The sequence below is a fragment of the Narcine bancroftii genome, chromosome 4, assembly GCF_036971445.1.
Source record: "Narcine bancroftii isolate sNarBan1 chromosome 4, sNarBan1.hap1, whole genome shotgun sequence".
NCBI lineage: Eukaryota > Metazoa > Chordata > Chondrichthyes > Torpediniformes > Narcinidae > Narcine > Narcine bancroftii.
Genome location: NC_091472.1, coordinates 250602963 through 250626626, shown reverse-complemented (window position 1 = coordinate 250626626; position 23664 = coordinate 250602963). Strand labels below are relative to the sequence as shown.

General features: G+C 41.0%; 1 protein-coding gene across 3 annotated transcripts in view; it reads right to left on the bottom strand.

Moving 5' to 3' along the window:
• slc40a1 (solute carrier family 40 member 1) overlaps positions 1-22745 on the bottom strand; it is a 46446-nt gene extending 23701 nt beyond the window's left edge. The window contains exons 1-3 of one of the 3 annotated variants that reach the window (XM_069934725.1): positions 22269-22745; positions 22026-22093; positions 2968-3127 (exon numbers count right to left, since the gene is read on the bottom strand). In XM_069934725.1, coding sequence (XP_069790826.1) covers positions 2968-3127; positions 22026-22093; positions 22269-22314 — 274 coding nt within the window. In that variant the 5' untranslated portion in view covers positions 22315-22745. Of the gene's footprint in view, positions 1-2967; positions 3128-19547; positions 19636-22025; positions 22094-22268 lie in introns of those variants that run through there. The other 2 variants (XM_069934726.1, XM_069934727.1) reach the window with 2 other exon arrangements.
• Between the last annotated feature and the right edge of the window lie 919 nt (positions 22746-23664).

Sequence of the window (23664 nt, the reverse complement as noted above, 5' to 3'; positions counted from 1 at the left end):
TTAAAGCCACAGCACAGCATATAAAATACAGACTTAAAACCAAGAATGTGAAATTTTTCACAAAACTCTCATGTTATGTTTGGATTTGCCAAACACATTAACATCAGCAAGTCTTTTAAGATGTACCAAACCTAATAGGAAATTGAGGAACATGTTAATCTTCTGGCAATGAACATTTGTTTTTATTCATTCAAAGGATGTGGGTTTTCCAGGCCAAGACAGTATTTAATTGCTTGCCCTAATTCCCCTTGAGAAGATGCTATGAACCTTTGCAGTCTTTGAAGAGTAGGTACACTCACAAGGCTGCATGGGAGAGATTTCCAGGATTTTGACCCATTAATGGTGAAGGAAGGGCCACATATTTCCAGGTCAAGATGGTGTGTGATATCAATTTACAGTGCAATAATGCATTTAATTCATCTGTTAACTAAAGCACACTGGGGAATTTTATCTCCATTAAGACTGACCTGTCTAACTATAAAGGCAAACTAAAGAAATAAATAGAGAAGTCAAAAGTTGGTTCACTGAAGATGAAGACGAAAATAAGAGAAAAAAAATAAATGGAGGGCACACAAGAGAATGGCAGCAATTATGAGGTAATGATATGTTTATCTTCCGAGTTAGCTATCACATTTCGTACATGGTTCCAATACCATTGCTCTCTCTGCCAAATACAACAGGTATGCTGGTACCAGATAAAAATCACAAACATTCTTACGATTTTTGAGTTCTTGGTTAAGAATAATGCATCAAACCATGAACTCCTATAAAGCAAGATAGCACAACTGGTTGTGATGAATTTGAATCTTCTTGTCGTAGAAATTTCACATTCTTGTGAACATTGCAGAAGGATGTCACACAGGTTGATAGGCTAGTTAAGAAGGCCTATGGGATGCTGAGCTTCATTAATTGGGGGATTGAGTTCAAGAGGTCATGTTACAACTCTACAAATCTCTGGTGAGACCAGTTAAAATATTGTGTTCAGTTTTGGTCACCTCATTACAGGAAGGATGTGGAAGTTATGGAGAGGGTGCAGAAGAGATTTACCAGGACGTTACCTGGATTGGAAAACATGTCTTATGAGGCAGGTTAGCAGAGTTGGGACTTTTCTCTTTGGAGCTTAGAAGGATGAGAGGACACTTTAATAGAGATCTATAAGATTATGAGTGGTGTAGATAAGATGGACAGCCAGCCCCTGTTTTCCAGGGCAAGAATAGAAAACACCAGAGAACATATGTACAAAGTGAAGGGAAGGAAGTTTAGGGGAGGCATCAGGGATAAGTTTTTTTAAAATGTACAAGGAGTTGTGGGTGCATGGAATGCCTTAGCGGTGAAGGATGAAACATTAGGGGCATTTAAGAGACTTTTACACAGTCACATGAATGAAATAAAAATAGAGGGTTACAGGGTGGGGGGGTTTAAGGGCCTGTACTGTGCTGTAGTGTTCTATCTTTTAAGCTGACTAACTAAAAGAGATTGTTAAACATACATGTAACGCATGCCATTATTGAACATGCTGGATAATCTCCTAGCATATGATGGACATTTTAATTAATGATTTTGTTTAATAATTAAACAATACAATTGTTAAGTTAAAATATGAGAATGAACAGTAATAATTTTTGAGATCTTAATAAAGAGATCTTTAATCCTCACAAAATAAATTGGTTTACAAGTAAGAGGTGACCAACTTCAAATCCTTCATGATAAAAGATTTAGAGATAATTTGCAAGTTTGGCATTGTTAACTATCCAAGACTCAAAGACAGGTCCTAAATTAAAAGATGCACATTTTGCACAAGACCAAATAATGGTAAAGGCCTTGAAGCTTGTACTTGAAACAACTGCACATAGTGATTACCACTTAAATGCCCATTAAGGGGACCACACAGCATTAAGGTGGCTAGTATGAATCAACTGCCCTCTCCCAACAGTGACCTATTGACATGGTAATGAGTATCCCCTTTTCTATTCACACCATACAAAAGAGGATATTTATAATTTTATTTGGTGCTGGAGTTGAGAAAAGGGCATTAAGTATATTGGGAGATTGTCTGGTCAATACTTCAACACTTGAGCAATGGAAACTGGGACAAAAATGAATATCTGATTTTAACTCATTTACAATATAAAATCCTTTAACCCACCACCACTCAGGAACCATGGAGGAGAAAAAGCAATTTAAGTGCCCAGATACTAAAAATCGCCAAAAAGCCAGTAGACAGATACAAAAAAAATGTGGGGCTTTATCTCAATGGGATTGGACAAGTGTTGTGCAGAAGTATGGTCAGACACCCCCGGAGGACTTGTTCCAGATACAGGAATACAGGGAAAACTTACAAAGATGAGGTGAGTCTGGGTTTGCTTAAAGCATTAAAACATGACAGGTTTCATAAAGTTGCCTTGCATTTTTTAAATTAGATGGTTGGAGTTTAATTCAACAGAGTTTCTAAAATGTTGATGACATTTTAAATAATAGATTATCCAAAGGAAAGCCATTGGCATAATTTCAGATTTAGGGCATTTTGGAGTGAATTTGGGGATTTCTTTTCCATCACAGAACTGATGGAAAATAAATCCCCAAATTTCATCACATAAGTGTTGCAATAATCTGTATTCTGTACCTGACACCTCCAACCATAAACTGTTGGTGCAGTTGAAAGATGAAATCATTACATTTTGATTGAGGAAGGTTTGATCGAGGAAGGGAGTGAATGGAAGTAGACAAGAAAGCTAAAGCACTATTCAGCTATTTTATTTATGAATAGAGGAGCTGTTCCAATGGACTGAATGTCCTACACATATTTCTGTGTCTGTAACAGAATAGTAGGTGTTTATTTAAAGTTATCTGCTTTGTTGTAAAGCTTGCAAAGCACATTCCCATTGTAATTAAGTTTTTGTTCTTTTCAACCTTGTATATATAACGGGTTTGTACACAGAGGTAAACCTGCAGCACGCTAGCTCAGACCTTTAAGTCTAGGAGTTCTGTCCACCCAATCACCAATGATAGCTCCCAGCAAGAGGACGGACCCTGCCACGACCAATCCATAGACAGCCGTAAGAAGCAGATTGTTTCCATAAAGATCCACGAGAAATACTGACACAGCAAAGTGCCACATTCTGTCTCCCTGTAACAAAAACCAAATTCCATTTAGAACATATGAAAAATTAAAGTGTATGCATTTTAATTTTTTTAAAAATTAACTGCTGTATAAGTTGCACTAGACTGAAGATAGGCTGCAAGCAAACAATTTGTTCAGGCCATATAGTCAACCAGCCTCCATCATTTATGACGCACAGAGTTGGAGGAAATGAGGCCAGATCATTTAGAATGGTAGTATTTCCACTAAACTCAGTCTGGACTTGCAAGGGATGTACTAGTTCAAGTGCACTCCTTTCTGCATTTCAGTGTTAACACCAATGGGTAAACAAAAGTGCCTTTTTTTTTAAAAAAAAACATTATTTATTGAATTTACTACAGTTCTTTTAAATACTATGTTTCAAAGTAATGTTAAAGGCTACTAAATAAATAAAAGCTGTTAAATGGGGATTCAAATGGCAGCCTTCTGATGAAGAAAGCATTGCAGTATAATTGATTAAATCAAATGATAAACTTCCTTAAATAATAATCCCATTGGCCTTTAAGTGAGCAAGTTGAATTGTAAATCGAAAAGCAGAAACACCTCTGCCTTATTCACTGATAGTTGATTTAATTATTTTGATTAGAAATGGGATAGATTAAGTACTGATGGAATGATATCAATTATGATTAATGATCTCACAGGTACAGCAACTCTTCTCAGAGACTGTTTTTTGATACAACTTCTGGAAAGAAGCAAATATAAAAGTGTGGTTCCCAAAACCTTTGAATTACACATGCAGAATTTTGGTCAACATATCAACAGTCCACTTTTTCACTTCTTCTAAGTGCCAGCTTGGTATATAATTAGTGAATAAAAATAAGACTACACCATTTAGCTTCTTTAACCTGTTCTGCTACTCATTGAAATCATGGCTGATAAGAGATATCATCCCAAATGTCACCTTTAGTTAACAAAAGTTTTAGTTGTAATGTTAACAACTAACCAAGCATTAGATGTCATTTGTACAAAGGAGCTCCAGACTTTGTCCATGTAAAAGTATTCCCTGACTTTTCATTAAAGATTCCACCCCTAAACTATAAACAAAGTGCCTACAACATAGATCCAACAATGAAAGGCTGACCAATTAACCAATATACATGCTAGGTGTTTCAGCTCTTTCTTTCCAGTGTCACAGTTCTGCTGTCCACATACATTGCACATATTACTCGCTCATATTAGAAAATGGAGTTTTGTTCATGGCCTTTTACACAGTGAAGAATCTTTATCAATGCACACAATTCATGGGATTTTTTTTTTAAATGAACAAATCCAAATCCCAAACTGTTTTTCAGCATCTTTCATATCTCTTAATACTTTCGGCTAATTTAATTTTGAATCTGAAGGAAGCTTCAGCTTATCAGACTGGCCTGGATCCAACTCAGACGCAACTTTGTAAAACATGTGGTTAGCCATCTAGACTTGAGTAGTCATTTGACCACAATGAAAACTTGGTTTCGCAAACCTCGCTTATGATTACTACCTCCCACTTGTGAGACCTTAACTTCCTAAGGGAGCCGAAAACAAACAATGCTTGTTTTGCTTGAATTTGCATTTTTTTCACTAGTGTTGCAGAAACACCTTTGATTTAACCACTTCTCTTCAGAGACAACCATAACTAGCTTTTCTAACACAAAGGGAAGAAATAGAAATGTAGTGTAATGCATGGACATACTTGTTCTATAGAATGTGTGTGGGCATTCAAGAGGACAGCAGTGGAAGTAAAGTTTTGATGAAAAAAGCTCAAGTGCATTCTCAATCTTCCTAACATAGAATTCTGCAAATGTATATTGTAGGGTAGTTTTCAAAGATGCTTGCACTTCAGAAAGAAATTAGCCAGCTGATGCTTCATGCTGAGGTATGGCTCTCCCTTAACATTTGCTTCTTGAATGCCTCCTCATCTATTCTGACTGGCTGCTCAGTTGCTCCATTTGAAGCAAATTGATTTGAAGAAACAAGACTATGTTTTATTCTATTACATGAAGTTTGCAAATAGATCTATTGTCATTTAAAGGCATTGTCAAAAACAAGTTTGTTGGGAAAACAATGATACATACATATAAACCTTTTGACTCATTTACAGCATGTTCAGTAGTGATATATTAAGCCACATTTTTTTAAACCTAATCTGAGTTCTTATCAATTATTATCAGAAAACTATTATATCCCTTTATTCATAAACACTCTCTTTAATGGTACTGTATCATAATTGCTGAGATTACTTTGAAAGCTTGTTCTAGTGTTTTGACAAATACTGCATTTGCTTCATAATTTAAGGCTGGTTCATGAAAGTTTATTTCATTCTCTTTCTGTGTGAAGTATGGTTTTCACTTTTCAACTGCTCACATGGCAACTTGATTTCAGATCTTGCTGCAAATGGTTCATTTCTGTCCATCCATGTGATGACAGTTCCTGGACCCTTTTCAACATTTTAGTCTTTGGAGATTTCTTTCAGTGATTTCAACCTGATCACTGTAAAATCCTTATTGGACACATTTAGCATGTAGATTCCACTTCAAAAAGAGGTGTCATACTGTATCTCCTTCAGAGAATCCACAATGATATTCTACTTGGATCTCCAGTGCTCAACTGCACAGAGATACAGTTGAGTACTACCCACTTTTGCATCCTTGATACCACCATAATATTTTCTTCCAATTTGGTACACAATATCAGCAATAGAGCTCATGATCTATTACTTGAGCAAAACCTATGGAATGTTTGGATACCACACACTATTCCAAGGGCTTCTTTCCTGGTAAGCATAATTGCACGCTCCTTATGGAGAGTAATGCGTGAAAGCAATGGATTTCACTTGCCGATTAGTCATCATGTGACTTATTATGACATCTAAACTTGGTACATTTCACGCTAACTTTAGCACATGTGTAGTATTGTAATGAACAAGAACAGTTTCTCTTGTCTAACTCTTCTTACATTCATGATATGACTGCTTGTTCCATATGAGTAAAGATGCGAGCATCATCCCAAAATCTCAAAGGAGCGTGCATAGTCTAATTATCACCTTTTGTCTGTTGATCTGTGCTCCTCCCCCTGCCTTTTCTTGCTTTCTCCCCAGTATTTTCATTCAGGTGCCTGCCTGCTTTTTGCTCATACTTTGAAAAAGGGCTCAGACCTGAAACATCAGTTATACTATACATCTTTACCTCTGATGGATGCTGCTGAATTCCTCAAGTATTTTTCTGTGTTTTCACTGCAATCACAGTATCTGCAGACTTTTGTGTTTCACTTCATAGATCTGCATCTTCCCAGATAAAATCTTAGCTCTAATCTATAGTAGCGCTTTGGCACACGGCGATGACTTCAAGGATTGTAGTGTGTCCATCAAACCGAGGAACACTGCTTCTCATTGTGAAAATGCATGCTTACTTTGTTTCAATTTTGCATCATGGTAATTTATTTTCTTCTGCACCAATCATTCTGATTACACACAATCTGCTCCTTGCAAGATCCATTGTGGCCATGAAAAATTTGGGTGGAGACTTGACTCCATAGGGTAACCTCATCTATGTCCCTTTGTACACTGAATCAATTCCCAATAAGACTGGACAACAATTTTTTTTTCCCCCCAAAAGGTTTGCTTCCTGAAAAGAAATTGGGGATTATGATAGACAACTTCAAACTGAACATAAATAGAATTTCAGATTTGATTTATCACGTAGGAAGTTGGAGAAACATTAGTTACTGAATTTAGCATGTTTAATCAGAAAATGATGCCGACACATTGCATTAATGCAACTGACCAAAAAATGTTTTTCTTCTTATTTTCATTTGTACTCAGCATCTAAAGCCTCTCGTGTCCATAATCTAACAATAGTCAGCCAGTATTGATGGAGTTCAGTTGCCCTGATACCGCTTTTCCATGGTCACAATGTCCTGGTGAAACCCTTCACCGTGTTCGTCATTGACTGCACCAAGATCAGCAGAAAAGAAGTCCAAGTGTGAATGCAAAAAAAGAATTTTCAATGGTGTGTTGTGTTTCATGGTTTTGTATGATTGAAGCATGCCATCAATAAGCTGGATGTAGTTTGGTGCTCTGTGGTTGCCAAGAAATCTACATCTATCCTGAATAAGCATGCCCAGGCTTAAGACTGTAACGGTTTTGATTTACCACAGCTTACAAATAAAGAAAATACACTCACTCATTTCTTTCAGCACACCGTGAAACATTAAAGTTATTGAATTTAGCATGTTTAATCGCAAAACGATGTGCGGGTGTGTTAAGCGTCAGTATAGGGGTGGTGGATTTCGGATGTAGGAAGAAGAGAGTGAGAGCATCAGGATCAACTGTGTGGCTAATGAGAAAGTCAGAGGAGTTTGGCTGAGTGGTGTTTGAGAAATTGAAGAATGGAATGTTGTGTCTAGGGAATAATAATGTGCATCATTTTGTGATTAAATATGCTAAATTCAAAAGGACCATTGTAAACGGGCTGAAGTGGTGAGCAAACAGCATCATGCTGAAGGAACACATGAACACAGTGTTGTAAATCATTCGGCACATACAATGAAAGTGATGCTTGCTGCATAAGAGAAGGTCTGGGTAACCTCATATTTTCCCATAGATGATCAACATAACTAGCTTGATCATAGAGAGTTGTGCTTGGACTTGGATTCACAAACTCACCTGGCAAGGTTAACGTGCTAGCTCTGCCACTGAACTTCCAAGATTTGCCTTGACTGGAGAACTGTGGGCAAACGTTCACTTCACATGTATGCATCATCACCTGCTGTTAATGCTGCCTTCAATTGTCGCTGAAAACGCTCAATGAGGCCATTAGCCTTTGGATGGTAAGCCGTAGTGCGAATATGGGTAGTGCCCAGAAGATCAATGAGAACTCAGAACACGCGGACTTGAACAGAGTCCCTTGATCTGTTGTAATAATGACTGGAACACCGCTCCTGATAAAAGTAAGTATGTGAACGCAACAACATTTGCATAGCACCTGCACTGAGTGCATGCCCAGGCATGTTAAAGCTGACCAAAACAACATGCTTTGTGGGCAATATACTGGCAGACTTAAAATATGACAGGAAATCACAAAAATAGGTTATACCTAAAAATGGTAGGAGATGGGAAAATGTTAAGGCAATTTTTGTGACCGGCAGCCCAAAATACATAAAATATACCGAAAAGTTTTCAGGAAGCAAAATCTTTGTTGTCCAGCGTAATCCTTGTTAACATTCAGTTGTGTGCAAGTGTAGATAAAGGTCCAACTTTGATCCTGCTAATTCCATGTACAAAGTAGGTAATGGATATTACTCATCATCTGCAGCATGGTTTAGAGAGACTTTTTGTGATCTCGATATAGTCACATAGTTTCATCTGTTTCAAGCACAAACACTATAAGTAAATTACTAGCATTTCACAAACACACCACTCTGTTTAATTCATTCAGTTCCTACTTCATTTGATTCTGAGAAAGACATGGGACTGTTCTCAGTTAGCAATAGGATGACTTTGTATCTGGACAGATGCAAATGCGCACATTCAATCCTATTACACAATTGGCTTAGATGGCTCTTAGCTGTCAAGACTGAGAAGGCTATGCTGAGCAACAGCCACATCAACAATGGCTTCAGATTGATGTGATCTCACTAGTAGGCGTCTTGAGTGTAAAATGCAGCTTTTCTAGTTTCTTGTATCGAAAATGGTTTTCAGCATTCTTGCATTCCATTTCCAGAACAACTTCTCATGCAAGTTCAAATATCAACCATTACACGCTTAGCACTGAATTCCAACAAAACAAAAATATTATAGGGGAGATAGGTTAAAGTCTTACAAACACAGAGAGGAAGGGAGGAAATTTTTTTTTAAAATTTGCTTTATGATTTGCAACCAAATGAGGGTGATCAACTAAACATGACATCAAAAAATGAGAACAGAAATTATGTAAAATCATTTAAAATAGAGGAGGAAAAAAAATTACATTTTGCATATAAGTAATATAAAGTCCAAATGACTTCATTGCACTCATAAAAAGAATAGATGAATTAGCAGCCAAGTGCCAGAGTGCAGGTGATTAGTTGATGTGATAATCATTTAAAGGAGAAAATAAAAAATACTTTGGCTTCAGCACAAGGAAAAATAATAGAATCCCTGGCAAAGGAGGAAATAAAAACAAAACATCTTTTAGAAGAAAAAGCTTATTTGAACAACGAGATTTATGCTAAGAGGTGCAGAGATCAAAGAGGGACCTGACAAATGTAAGGTAAAACATCATGAGATGGGAATGTGTAGGGAGTTACCCTGTACAGGGCAGTAACAAGAAGGGGAGGTGTCCTTGTACTCCTGTTAGGTAAAACATCATGAGATGGGACCGGAGAAGGAGTCACCCAGTACTAAGGAGTAACAGAATGCATCCTTGTACTTACAAGATAAGAGAGACATTGATGGATTGAGAGGCAGGAAGCTAGCAGGGAAAGGAAAGCAACAGTTTAAGAGAGACATTGATGGATTGAGAGGCAGGAAGCTAGCAGGGAAAGGATAGCAACAGTTTTAGTCATTGGACAAGTAATGATATGATGATGTTCTAAGCATGTATCCAAGGGTATAAAGAATCACCATTTTGCTGATAACGGCAGAATGCATTCTCCGGCTAACATCGTTAGTCGCAAGTGTTACAATCCGGTAATAAAGAACAAAGAACCCTGATTTCGACTCAGCCTGGTGTTTGTCTCACTCATTCATGAACAAAGCAGACCTAACAATTTGGTGACCCCGACGTGATGGGTGAGTGAACACTGGACGACGGTTTCTGTTTTTTCTGACAATCATCTCAGCCGGCTGATAAAAAGGTCCAGAGAAGCCTGTTTTAACAAAATTCTCTTTTTTTTTTTAAAATCTTTATGATTGTCAGTAAGAACTGGAGATCGGACAAATTAGACGACCACAATTGAAGGTCGCATGCCAGGATTGTAACACGTAAGTGATTACAGACAAGATAAAAGTCCTTAAGGTGTTTGAATGACATTTATTAAGTGCTTCGCAAGAAACTACTAGAGTTTAAAAGTCTTTATTGTGTCGTTGCAAAGTCCAATAGAGTGAGAAGGTGGTCTATAAACAATTGAGGACCTGAGTTTTCTGCCCTAAACTGGTTATTAAGAGGAGAAATCTCCCACGTGAAGGTTGGGCTTTGAAAGAAAACAAAGGTTCAGGCTTATTGGCCTCAATTGTATCTGAGAGACTGACTTATAAATGTCCGGTAGGTATGATAATGTCTGTACACTTGAGAAGTTAAGAATTTATTTCCCCAATTCGCCGTGGTGGAATACCACAGCAGACACTAGAGACCTTGAGACAACAAAAAAAGTACTCTGGGACGCCTGCCTGGTGAACAAGAACGACGACAGAAGGCTGCGACAGCTGTGTCCGGATCAGGTAGGAGATATTAATGAAAAAGTTGACAAACTCCTAAGAGACACCCAGTTTATTCGAAATACTTTTGATAAGTTAAATGAGGGTATTCCCAACATCACCAAGGAGATAAAGTTACGTAAATTCATAGATTGGTACAGGGAAACAGGACAAAAGTATAGCCCAAATATTTGGTTTTCTAGTTGTAATTTAACTTTCAGACCCCTTTGGGAAAACAGAGAGTGGAAAACGAGCAATCAGAGTATACAGGACAGTCTGAAGTCAATTGGAGGACAAGACTTAGAGACTGTTCTTTTAAAAGATATTAGTCATCCAGCTTGCAAGGAGACATTTTTAAAAGCAATTTTCGTTGACATAGATCCCCTAAACGGACAAGAACCTAAATTAAAACAGGCATTAGAAAGCGGTCCCGCAGCTATGGCTGTACAGTTGCCTGCTAAGACTTTTGACCAAGTTATTAAGGAAATTAATCAGGAATTAGAGGAGCGAAATACCAGTAATGCGGCATTGGAAAAACAAAAAATGCTCCGAAAATGTGTAGACCGCTGGAGGAAGAGGGGTTGGTTACCCGGGGGCACTGAGATGTTCCTGACAGGTGAGGAAAAAAATTTTAAAACGTAGAGGCTTAGATAAGCTGGAAGAAACAAAACACAGAAGGGAAAGGAAAAGTGCCTGTTTCCAGTTTCCAGCCACGAAGTGTCCGGGTTTGCTCTCTCCCTCCCTCCTTTCACCCTCCCCCCTCTCTCTTCTCTCCCCCTCTCTCTCTTCTCCCCCCCCCTCCTCTCTCACCCACTCCCCCTCCCAATCCCAATCTGTGGTGGTGCTGCCCTGAAATCCCCAGGTTGGGCAGGGCGGAGAAATACAATTTGGTTTTAATTTTGTGCCCACAATTCCAGCTCCGCATCAAATGGGATCCTGTTTTATCCTCTCTCCCTCCCTTTTTCCCGCACCCCCACCATTGCGGGATCAGGGCAGACATTGTGGGCTGACGTGTAGCTCACTCGAGGTGGGAGGGAAGGAAGGAGTGATAGTTTCCAGTGGTGGGAGACCCAATCTGATCCAGACCAGTGATCACAGGATGAGAACCTTTTAAAACCTTTGAAACGAAAGTGTTAATCTGAAGACTTTTCTCCCAGTGGGGCCAGTGCAAGGCATTTTCTCTCTCTATCTCTTGTGCTCTGTGTATCTGCCTCTCTATCTCTTTCTCTCGCTATGCTCTCTCTCTCTCTCTCTCTCTGGCACCCCAGATGGGATCCTGGAGTCACGTCCCTTATATCCAGATATTGAGACACTGGGGTGTGACAAGAACCTCGGGAATAGGGACACATCAGACGAGGTACAGGCCCCTTTAATAAAAATAGAAGGGGGAGTAATAGATGTAGAGACCCCTCTGGAGTCCAAGAAAATAGAAAAGGAGTTAGAGATACAGAAATGGAACATGAAAAAGGTTCAGGATAACATTAAAAACTTAAACAGAGATATTAATGTGCTGGGGCAGATCAGTGAGGATCAAAAAGAATTAATGGTAGGTGTATTGAAGGAAGTGGAAAATATAACTACAACACTGTCAGGAGAAATTAAAGCTGAAGGAATGGTAATAGGAGTAAAGGACGAAAAGTGTAGTACAGATGAGGAAACGAGATACGATCCACCATGGGAGGAAAGTAAAAGGAAAAGACTCGGGAGGGAGAAAAATAGACATGCCTACCTGGACATAGTTAGGACAAAAGAGAAAGATGTGAAACAACTAAACTATGGCCGAAAAGATTATCTTAGAGATGAACGTGACCAATATACCTTTGACCCTGAGACATTGGAAACTGATAGGGACAGTGACAGTGACGAAGAAGAGTCAGAACAAGGTGGGATAAATAAATGCATGCCAAGAGTAAAGAAGGAGCAGAAATCCCCAAAATTGAGATATCAATGCCCATTACTGATCACGGGACGGGGAACTCAAAAATATGTACCCTGGTCACGAATGGACTTAGAGAGTTTAATGAAAAAACTACCTCCGTTGAGTAATGGGGCTAGTCCATGGATTTCTTGTTTTGAGCGAGAAACCTGCCAAGAACAATTAGCACTCGCAGATGTCAGAACTATCATGATAAAATTAAAGGCAGAAGGGGCCCTGAAGCAAATAGAGAAAATTGTAAGAAGCAGTAAATTGGGGGATGAAATAGAATTTAACCCACTTCGGAATAAATTTTGGGAAGCACTTAGAGAAACATTTCCTACACCCTATAGTTTGGATGCCTTGGTAACCCTTCAACTAAGGAAGGAGAGACTGCACACGAGTATTTCACTCGAGCATGGGACTTATGGGAAACAGGGACTGGAGAAAGACCCGACCACAGCCCCTTAGGAAGGGCTCACTTTCGTAATGGGATAATAAACGGACTACCTGCTACGGTTCAAGCAAAATTAAGGGACATTGTGGGATTAGAGACAATGTCAGAGGATTTGTGGAAAAGACACCTGACACATGCAATCAAACGACATCGTCAATCAGAGCATGCTAAGTCAGAAAGTGCGTCCCAGAAGGAGGTGGACAAAACAACCGATAAATTGGTGAGAGCCATAGAACATATAGGGGTTAAATTAGCGGCCCAACAGATAGTCCCACAGGTCATGGGGCCAGTGATAAATCCGGGACCCCAAGTAAGAAATGGTTGGGAAAGACAGCTAGGTACAATGTATAGAGGGGAACATGCAGTATGCTGGTACTGCCAAAATCCTGGACACTACCAGCGGAACTGTCCGGAGGCTGGGAGAGCAAGGGGAAAAAGATTACCCTCTATGAGAGGCTATCGGGGAAGAGGAGGAAACTTAAGAGGACAAGCAAGGGGTAGGGATGGACACATTGATGGGCCCCAGAGAATCGGGGGGTGGCAGAGTGATCAACAAGTCCAGGCACCTCAGTGTAATGACTATATTGAGGAAGGTGCTGAATTTGATTATTGACGGTGCCCAGGAGAATCAAAAATCACGCCTCCCTGGGAGCCACCAAAAATTTGGGGGATGGTAAATGGAGAAAAAATTGAATTTATGGTTGACACAGGGGCAGCAGTTACGACAGTGATTAAAAAACCCCCAGGGAGCACATTTTCGGGCAAAACATTATCTACAATAGGATTCTCCGGGATAAGGGAAACACAGCCCTATACAGATAACATCGACATGACATTTGGACGACAAAGGGTTAAAACGCCTGTCCTGGTTGTGCCAAGTTGCCCCATTAATTTATTAGCAAGGGACATTCTTACCAAACTAGGAATAACCATACAATGTTCTGAGAAGGGCCTTCGGTTAACATACCCAGGGGATACAATAAGAAGGGGAGGACAGTTTATAGTAATGACCCCATCTAACGCTTCAGAAGACTCTGTGGAGGTTAGTATTTTCTGGAGTCGGCTACTGTATGATGAACCAGGCCCAGGGCTGATTAAACAGTTTTTTGAGTGGAGGGCCAGTATTCCTCGGTATGGGGATTACCTTTATCCACTAGATCCTATGCATGTTACATTAAACTACACCATCCACCCGGACCAGGAATATGAGGAGAGGTGGGACTCTCTAAAAGAAGGGAAGACAGAAACGATACATTGTCCATTTATCTTTGTAGGTAAGGAGGGAATAGCTGCTATGGTTGTCATGACAGAAGAACAAATGGAGTGGTTCTGCTTAGGAGTAGAAAGTGTGCCTCATGTGACCTTGGGTATTGCCAAAGATCATCACGCTCGACAGCTGGGTCCGATGGTAAAGGAAGCGATAGGGTGTGAATACAGGCAGACAGAAATCCCGGGATATTCCACCTCGGAGGGAGGAAAATTTGTCAGACTGAATATTGAAGCATGGGACCAGGTTGTGAATGAGAAAGTAGAAAGAGACCGAGCCATAGAAGGAGAAAATATTGATCACAGAGACTCAGACAAATATCTTTCTAATCTGAGTCCACATATATGGACAACGGGGCCCTATGATGTGGGAGTAATAAAAGGAGAGGTATTTCTAGAATTGGCCAACCCCGGGCAGAAACCAATATGGAGAAAACAATACCGCTTGTCGCCCAGTCAGGAGGAGGGTATTAAAGGAACGATAGAAGGGTTAATGGAGTCAGGGGTTTTTAGGGCGGCACCTGACAGTATGTGGAACACGCCCATCATGCCTGTTCCCAAACAGGGTAGAAAAGACTGGAGGATGGTACACGACCTCCGGGAGATTAACTTGGCTACCAAGACCATCGGGAGACCAGTCCCAGACCCATATGTAGCACTTAGGGCTCTGAGTCCGGAGCACGAATACTATACTGTCATTGATCTGGCAAACGCATTCTTCTGCTTGAAATTAGCTGAGGAATGCCAAGACTGGTTCACTTTCACTTACCAAGCACATCGGTACACATACACTAGATTACCTCAGGGTTATAAGGACAGTCCAGGACTGTTCAATCAGGCCCTTAGCGAAATCCTAATGAAATTAAAGCTCCCGGAAGATGTTACACTGATTCAGTATGTAGACGACCTACTATTAGCAGGGAAAACGCCACATGGGTGCCTGACAGGGCAGCCAAACAGGTTACTGGTTATCATGAACATATACAGGGGATGATTTTGAGGTCCCATAACAAAAAAAATGAATCTGAAACTAAGGAGACTTGTAGCAGATTGAATGACTACACAGATGAGTTTTGTGGAGGAAGAGTGCTGTACAACTGGCTCCCTGCTAACTGGGATGGTCGGTGTGCTCTAGTAACCCTTAATGCGCCAGTGCTGATTGTCAAAAGGCAGGAGGGAGACGAGGATTCCCTAGAATTGCGCCACACAGAGAGTTGGCTGTGGAGAAAAAGGAGGAGTGTTGGACTCTTGGGGCCGGGAGGAAGGAACCCTGATGGGGTATGGATTGATGCCATTGGCCAAGCCCGGAATATTCCGGACGAATTTAAATTAGCCGATGAGATTGCAGCTGGGTTTGAAAGCTTTCCTGTTTTTAGTGCAATATTTCCCATCACTGTAAATAAGAATATTAATAGGATCAACCTTATTCACTATAATGTCCAGCGCCTTGCAAATTTGACCAGGGACGTTGTTGAGGCAATACATCAACAACTGTCAGAAACTTCCCTTATGACACTTCAGAATAGGATAGCGATTGATATGGTCCTGGCAGAGAAAGGTGGAGTGTGTGCTATGTTTGGAGATCTATGCTGCACTTCTATCTCTAATAACACAGGGCCAGATGGATCACTCACTAAGGGGTTAACGAAACTTAGGGCATTGGCGAAAGAATTAAAAGCCCAGTCTGGAGTCTCCAATCCTGTTTTATCCTGGTTACAGGGAGTGTTTGGGAGATGGAGCACATTGTTAGGACAACTTTTGCTGGGTTTGTTCATTTCTGTATCAATTTTTATCACTTGTGGCTGTTGTTGTATTCCATGCATTCGAACGCTGGTCACGAGGACCATAGAGACAGCCCTTGCTGACCGTGATGAACTGCCTCCGAAATATCAAGCTGTGCAGGCTGTGGAGCAAGACTATCTCACATTACAGGAGACGGAGAAAGTTGCTGAGATCGATCTGGAGTCTGAAGGGGAATGTGATGGGAAGGAGGGATTGTGAATTAGATTGTTACACATATAATTTTAACCTTGCTTGTAACCTAAATATTATAACCTTGATTGTAGAACAAATATTATAACATTGATTGTAACACAAACATTATTAATCAGATTGTAGAACAAGTATTATGAATTAGATTGTAGACCATATGTTAACTTGGGAATTTACTAATGTACGGGGGGTTAGCTAGTTTTTTGCTTGGGGGCAAATGGGATGAAACTTGTAAACGGGCAATGGGATCGGGGTGACGGATGGGGGGTGTACGCAAAGGAGGGTTGGGGGAGCCCTCGCCCACCAGCCGAACTACCCTGTGAACAGAACCCGTATAGAGCTTGGCAATAATAGGCGAAATAATGTAACGCGGTGGTAGCATAGTCAGGGCGAGATTGTCCTCTAAAGAGGACAAAGGAGGGATTGTAAGGTAAAACATCATGAGATGGGAATGTGTAGGGAGTTACCCTGTACAGGGCAGTAACAAGAAGGGGAGGTGTCCTTGTACTCCTGTTAGGTAAAACATCATGAGATGGGACCGGAGAAGGAGTCACCCAGTACTAAGGAGTAACAGAATGCATCCTTGTACTTACAAGATAAGAGAGACATTGATGGATTGAGAGGCAGGAAGCTAGCAGGGAAAGGATAGCAACAGTTTAAGAGAGACATTGATGGATTGAGAGGCAGGAAGCTAGCAGGGAAAGGATAGCAACAGTTTTAGTCATTGGACAAGTAATGATATGATGATGTTCTAAGCATGTATCCAAGGGTATAAAGAATCACCATTTTGCTGATAACGGCAGAATGCATTCTCCGGCTAACATCGTTAGTCGCAAGTGTTACAATCCGGTAATAAAGAACAAAGAACCCTGATTTCGACTCAGCCTGGTGTTTGTCTCACTCATTCATGAACAAAGCAGACCTAACACAAATGAATGACCATCAGTCCCTGAACACAGCAGGATAAATAGATGCAAAGGGATGAATTTGGCTGAAACTTAATGGTCTTTTAGTGAAATAAATGTCCAAAAGGGAATGATGCCACCTGGAAGGGGCATCTGGTGAAAAGGGCCTCCCTGTCAGATCCTTCCTATACATCAAAATTTTGCCCTCAGTACATACTTTTGTCAAGATGGTTGTGATGAAGATAAGGCAATTGTCCACCTCTTCACGGACTGTAATTTGACAATAGAAGTCCGGAAAAGGATGCAATGGTCCTTGTCCAGATTCATCCCAAGCAGCTGCATAACAAGGGACTCTTTCATCTCTAGACTGTTCTCTAGATCTCTAGACGGAGACAAATATCATGTAGCTCAATTTCATGAAAATCACACTTTAGTCTGCTTGAAGTTTGTTGGCCTTCCAGCATAAGGAGATATCAGGAAGCAAATACCACCCAATTGACATAGTCCAAGGACCTGGAATACATGCTGAGGGAGGCATTGAACCTTGGTATAGCCACTGCAATGATTCATTGAGGAAAGACCAGTGTTTCAGATTCTATCATCTATTGATGCAGAAGGTCTGGGCCCTGAGAAGAAACCTCTCAAATGCTTCATGAGAGCATTCTCCAAGGAGGAAAATTAAGTGGAGTTAATACATTACAAGAGAATGTAATGAATTGATAGTACAATGAAGACATTATATTCATTGTATTTTTATTAATAATGTATATTTTTGGTGGAAAAATGGATATGAGATTGTTTCTTATGCTGGATGAAGGTGCATAATTTGAAAGCATGGAGATTTTCCTAGGCTTGTGTAAAACATCAATCATACCACAGTTTAGGTACTCCATCCAGTTTTAGTCACCACTTCAGGGGATGGATATGAAACCACAAAACTGGACATTTCTTTTGTATTTATTGTCTCTTTTTAATTCATTTAAGCATACTACTGTATAGTAGCTGCTTTTATTCAACAAAGTACCTGTTTGGCTGCAGAAAGCAGGAATTTTGGTACCTATTTTACAATGTATATTAGATTTTCAAAGATTGTTTGTAAGGTAACATATAATAAATGGAAGGAGAGCATAGAGAGTCAATAGGCTGTTCAAAAGAAATGAAGCAGAGAGCCAAGGTAACTGATCTCCGTACAGAGTAGAGGAGAATGTGAATGGGACTGTGCGTGGATCAGGCCCAATAAAATAAAAGTATGTTTTCTATGGAGGCAGATTTCAAGAAAAGAATTGAAGATGCGCATTTAAAACAAGATAGCAAAAAGCCTTAGTCTCCCGATTTGTAAATTTGTGGATGAAAGCAGAAGTACGGGGAGGTGGAGGTGACAGGGAAGGTCAACATGGAAGAACTACAACAAATGACAGGAACCAAAGTTAAACTTAGAGAAGCAGCATTTGACGGGCCAATTAAGTTCAATGCTGGTTAAATGCGCTTTGGTATGAATATTAACAGTGTCTTACTTTGAAAATAATCTAAATTATTTAGATTTGCAAAGAAATCTGAGAGTACAAATATGCAACCCAATAAAAGCTGTAAGACAGTTCAGGATAGCCATAGAAATGGACCCCATTTGTTAAACTACACATAGAGAAAACAAAAGACAGAAGCAGTAGTTGGCCTGTAATCAGTCTTTTAGTGAAATAAATGTCCAAAAGACTGATACTTCTCTGCCCATTAATAAATTCACAGCTGATCATGCACCCAAGTCCATTTTCTGTTCCAAAACTCGTAATTTCTGATTCTCCTAATGTTCAAAATTCCATTGCTCTCAGCACGGAAAATACCATTTGACTGACCTTAGAACCCTATAGTAGAAAATTATAATCTTCGCTTTTGTCATAAATTTTGATCCTTTATCCTGGGAGAACATAGGGAGACTTCTTTATCCAAGAAATGAGAACAGCATTTGCCCTCATCACTCTGCAGAAAATAGAAACATCCACGCAGAACCTGGCCTGCCAATCCCCGTCAGTGTGATCATTTCTCATACTTCTAAACTCCAATTAATTCCATTTCTACTTTCTCTCCTCAAAGAACAATCATCCCAACCCAAGAATCAATCTCATCAATCTGCACTGGACTCTCTCCTTTGTATTCAGAGCCCAGATCTCCTAATTACCACTGTGCAACCTCAGCACATTTTCTTTGCTTTTGTACTCCAACCTCCTTGAAATAAAGGTCAACGTGCCATTTGTCTTCCTAATCACCGGATACCTGCTTGTTTATAATCCATAATGTCCTGGTTGATATTAATTGCTCAATCAATTATTTTAAAACAGAATGTTTGCATAATATTTAGACTTTAACACAAATAAGAAAGCTAAATATTCATGCCATTATCTTATTAATGATTATTGATATCAAGACTAAGCAAAAAATATATAATTTGAATACCATTACATTATTACAGTAAAATATATACTTTAGTCAGAAATACTCCTCACAGAGTCATGAATTTTGCTTCCAGGGCCGAGAAGTCAGGTATTCTGGAAGTTATGCTTCACTGGCGACACAGAGAAGCAAAATGGTTATTCTCCTTAAGTAAACCAGAAGACTGTTAGTCCTGAGAGATTAGGCTCATTTTTTTTTTAAAACAGACTAGAACACATGAATGCCTAAACCCAAAAATGTAACATCCAGAACACTCTTGGACCACAAATGGTGTGAATTGTCTCTCATGTGAATTTAAAGTCTAACAAGAGTACCACCAAACATCTGCAATTGCAAAACTTTCTGAGCAAGAGTCCAACTAGTTACATAGCACAGACAACAGTTTTAATCAAAAGCCCACCATACAGTCTTTGGGGAGAAAGGGAACACACAACTTATTTCAATAGAATTAAAAGCTTTTCTCTTGCTCTCCAAGGCTAATTTTATCCTCTATAATGTGCCTACAGCACAAAAAAGACTGCAATTTTTCCCAGCACGACCAAACCATCTCCAGGTAACTAAAGAGGCAGAAATAAACTGTGCCAAACAGCCAGAAGACTTGAAATTCAGCAAAAATAAGATCAAAGTAAAATCAGGATAAAGAAGCAAAATATTTAAGGGAGAAATTATATTGAATCACAACTCAAAATTATCTGAAATCAGAAGAAACTGGAAATAGTTTTGATAAAAATGAAAGGCAAACTTGAGGGAGTCTTTGATGTGACATGTGTTTTTTTCTATGCCTTACCTTTAAGGTTTGATTATAGAATTAAAATACCTGAGTGTCTACAAAGGCAAATAATTTTTTCCTTCAGTATAATAACTTGAAATAACATGGACTTTTTCTTGTCCAGGAATTCCCAAAATTCTTTAAAATTATATTTGCAATTTGCTCTCAGCTGTTATACATGTAAATACAGTAACCACTTTAAGCACTGCTGAATTCTACAAATAGCAATAAAATAAATAGCCTATTGAACTTATTATAGGCACGTTAATAGAATGAGGAATGTTGTCCAGGATGTGAGTATTTGCTGCACTTTAAAAAATTTATTTATTGTCACATGTACTGAAGGAGAGTGAAAAACAATGTTTTGTATGCTATTCCAGGTTAGTTTACTTGTGTAACAGGTAGAGCTGACATCAAAGAAAAGTGCAGAGTATAATTCATGAGATCAAAAAGCTCCCTTTTACTCATGAGAAGTTCATTCACTTGTCTGAAAGCAGCAGAAATAAAACTGTCCTTGAGAGTATCCCTGAGAGTGTGTGTTTTCAAACTCATGCATGTTCTGGTGGGAGGGTGAAAAAAGTGTGCGACCAGGATGGGATGTCTGTTGATATATTGGCTGCTTTACTAAATACGATGCTTTGTGCGAGCCCAAGCCAATAATTGTTGGAGTGCATAAAAATTGCTGAGTAGGTGGAGTGTGGTAGACTGCCTGGGGAGCTTTCAAGAAGAGAGACTGCCCTGCTAAGATGGATGGGCCAGGCTGAGACTTGCCTACCCGGTTCTTGTGTGAAAAAGAGAGAGAAAAGCAGTCTTACTGGCCTGACCCAGGCCATTACTGCTGTTCCTGCTCACGGATCAGTGCTCACTAAGGAAGATTGTGAAGGACACCACAGTTTCACATCATGGACCATCGAGCCACATCATTATAAACAAGCATTATAATGCATAGATGAAAATAGCGAGGACCCTGCCAGATCTGCTGAAATGGCAGCACTGCCACTGGTGTGGAACCACAGGGAGCAGAGTCATAGCGCTTTTGCGGGGTCCATCCGCCTCATCTGACTACTGTCAGCTCCATACTGGCTTTAAATGGCCAGCTGCCTGACAGTGTGGTATGGTGGCTGCAGAAAAATGGATTGGAGGTCAATCTACAGGACCATAAGAGTGACATCAAGGATCACTGGCGTCTCCTTCTCACCACCAACCCCCCACCCCATTAAATGTGATCTACTGGGATGGTTGTCTGAAGAGGGCACACAAACTCATTGAGGACTTCTTCCACCCTGCACACAGCATCTTTCAGCTGTTCCTGTCAGGAAAGGCATACAGGAGTATCAGAGCCAGGCTGAGGAACAGCTTCTTCCCGCGGGCAGTGAGAATGCTGATCAACCAAAGGAACTGCTCACACTAACCAGCTGTGGCTCGCATATTCATTAAGAAATATTTATTTATTTGTATCTATCTGCAAACTTGTCCTGGATCTGTATGTGTGCTCTGTCTGGTAGTGTGCAAGCTTCGCCCTGAGGACGAGAGAACTCTGTTTCATCAGGTTATACTTGTGTAGACAATGAACTTGACAACGACAATTTATTCAACAGGGCATCCTCTTGACACAATTTCAGACACCGTTTCCAAAATAAGCACATTGTCTGGCAGTGGAAACTTCAACCAAATCTGGGGCTGAGGAATGACAGATGAATCCCAACCCGGGTCACATGAGAAGAGAGCACCACAGGAGTTGGAGCTTCAGAGCCTCACTTACCCATGAAGACAGTCCGTGACACAGATAAATGAGAAAGCGAGTGGTCTTGAAGAAACCCACAAAAGACGCTGCAATTTAAAGAACGAAAGATTATTTTCAAATGACATCAACTGAACAGACATCACTCGTATCGCCAAAGCAATATTGAGGCTTAAGGATTGAATATATTAAATTATATTACAAAACCATAAGTGGTTTTCGAGACAGAAGTCTGAGAGTGCCCAAATGTGGGTGCGAACTTACCACAGCACCCCTTCTTGTTTCTATCCCCTCTTTCCGGCTTCTCCATGTTTAAAGGTAGGTTATGATTTTTGTCCCTTTATTTGCAGTCTGATTCCAGCGGGTTTTCACACACACACATTAAAAAACAATTTAAATTTAAAAAAAGACACCTCTCCACAAATAAAAGGACAGTTTTCTGGAAAATAAAGCGGGCGTCCGGCTCCTTTGGTTTCCAGACTTAGCTAGCACTGTAGCTGAAGTCTGAAAAGATTCGCGGCTAAACGAGGAGGATGAGTCCGAGCGCCTCCACTCTCATCAGACCAGTTGCACCGTCCGGCTCCCGAATCCGCGACGTTCACATCATTTGGTCGTTTTGAGAGCTTTGATCAGAGGGGTTTTTTTCCCCCTGAGGGGGGGAACGTCCGGCCCCCTGACGTACTGAAAACCTCCGCTCGGTCAGGAAACGAGGGCCGCCCACAGCGCGAAGCAAGTCCGACGTGCGGCCAACGTATCGGATTCGCTCCGCCCCGAGCGGAGACCCAACCTCCCCGCTCCGCCCCGAGCGGAGACCCAACCTCCCCGCTCCGCCCCGAGCGGAGACCCAACCTCCCCGCTCCGCCCCGTGCGGAGACCCAACCTCCCCGCTCCGCCCCGAGCGGAGACCCAACCTCCCCGCTCCGCCCCGAGCGGAGACCCAACCTCCCCGCTCCGCCCCGTGCGGAGACCCAACCTCCCCGCTCCGCCCCGTGCGGAGACCCAACCTCCCCGCTCCGCCCCGAGCGGAGACCCAACCTCCCCGCTCCGCCCCGAGCGGAGACCCAACCTCCCCGCTCCGCCCCGAGCGGAGACCCAACCTCCCCGCTCCGCCCCGTGCGGAGACCCAACCTCCCCGCTCCGCCCCGAGCGGAGACCCAACCTCCCCGCTCCTCTCCATATGCCACTGTTTTGTTTTCTCCCCTCACCCCAGAATAAAAAAAAATAAACAGGATTAACAATTCCTATAGTTGAGCGCATCGAGGTATAAATAATCGTTCAGGGAATGAGGAGGTGGGAAATATCATAATCCCCTCTAACCGATTCAAAGAAGCCACCGCATTTGCTGCTGTGAGGAACATTCAGGAGAAATCCCCTGTTTGAAAGGTCCATCTTTGGAGAAAGGTCTGAAAGGTGAATTCTCCACATCCTTCCCGGGGCCGCTCGAACACCCAGCTCCAGGGCGATGGAGTGAAGGGGTGCCCGTCATTTGCACGGCCCTCTCCAAGTCGCCTTTCCTTCCTTCCTTCCTTCCGTCTTGGCCAAAGTCCTGGAATTCCCCAGAGGTTCTTCTGTGGGGCTGGACAGTGAAGCGATCAACAAGATGGTTCTGAGGTGGGAAATACAAAAGTCTGCAGGCGCCCACTGTAAATGCTGGAGGAAC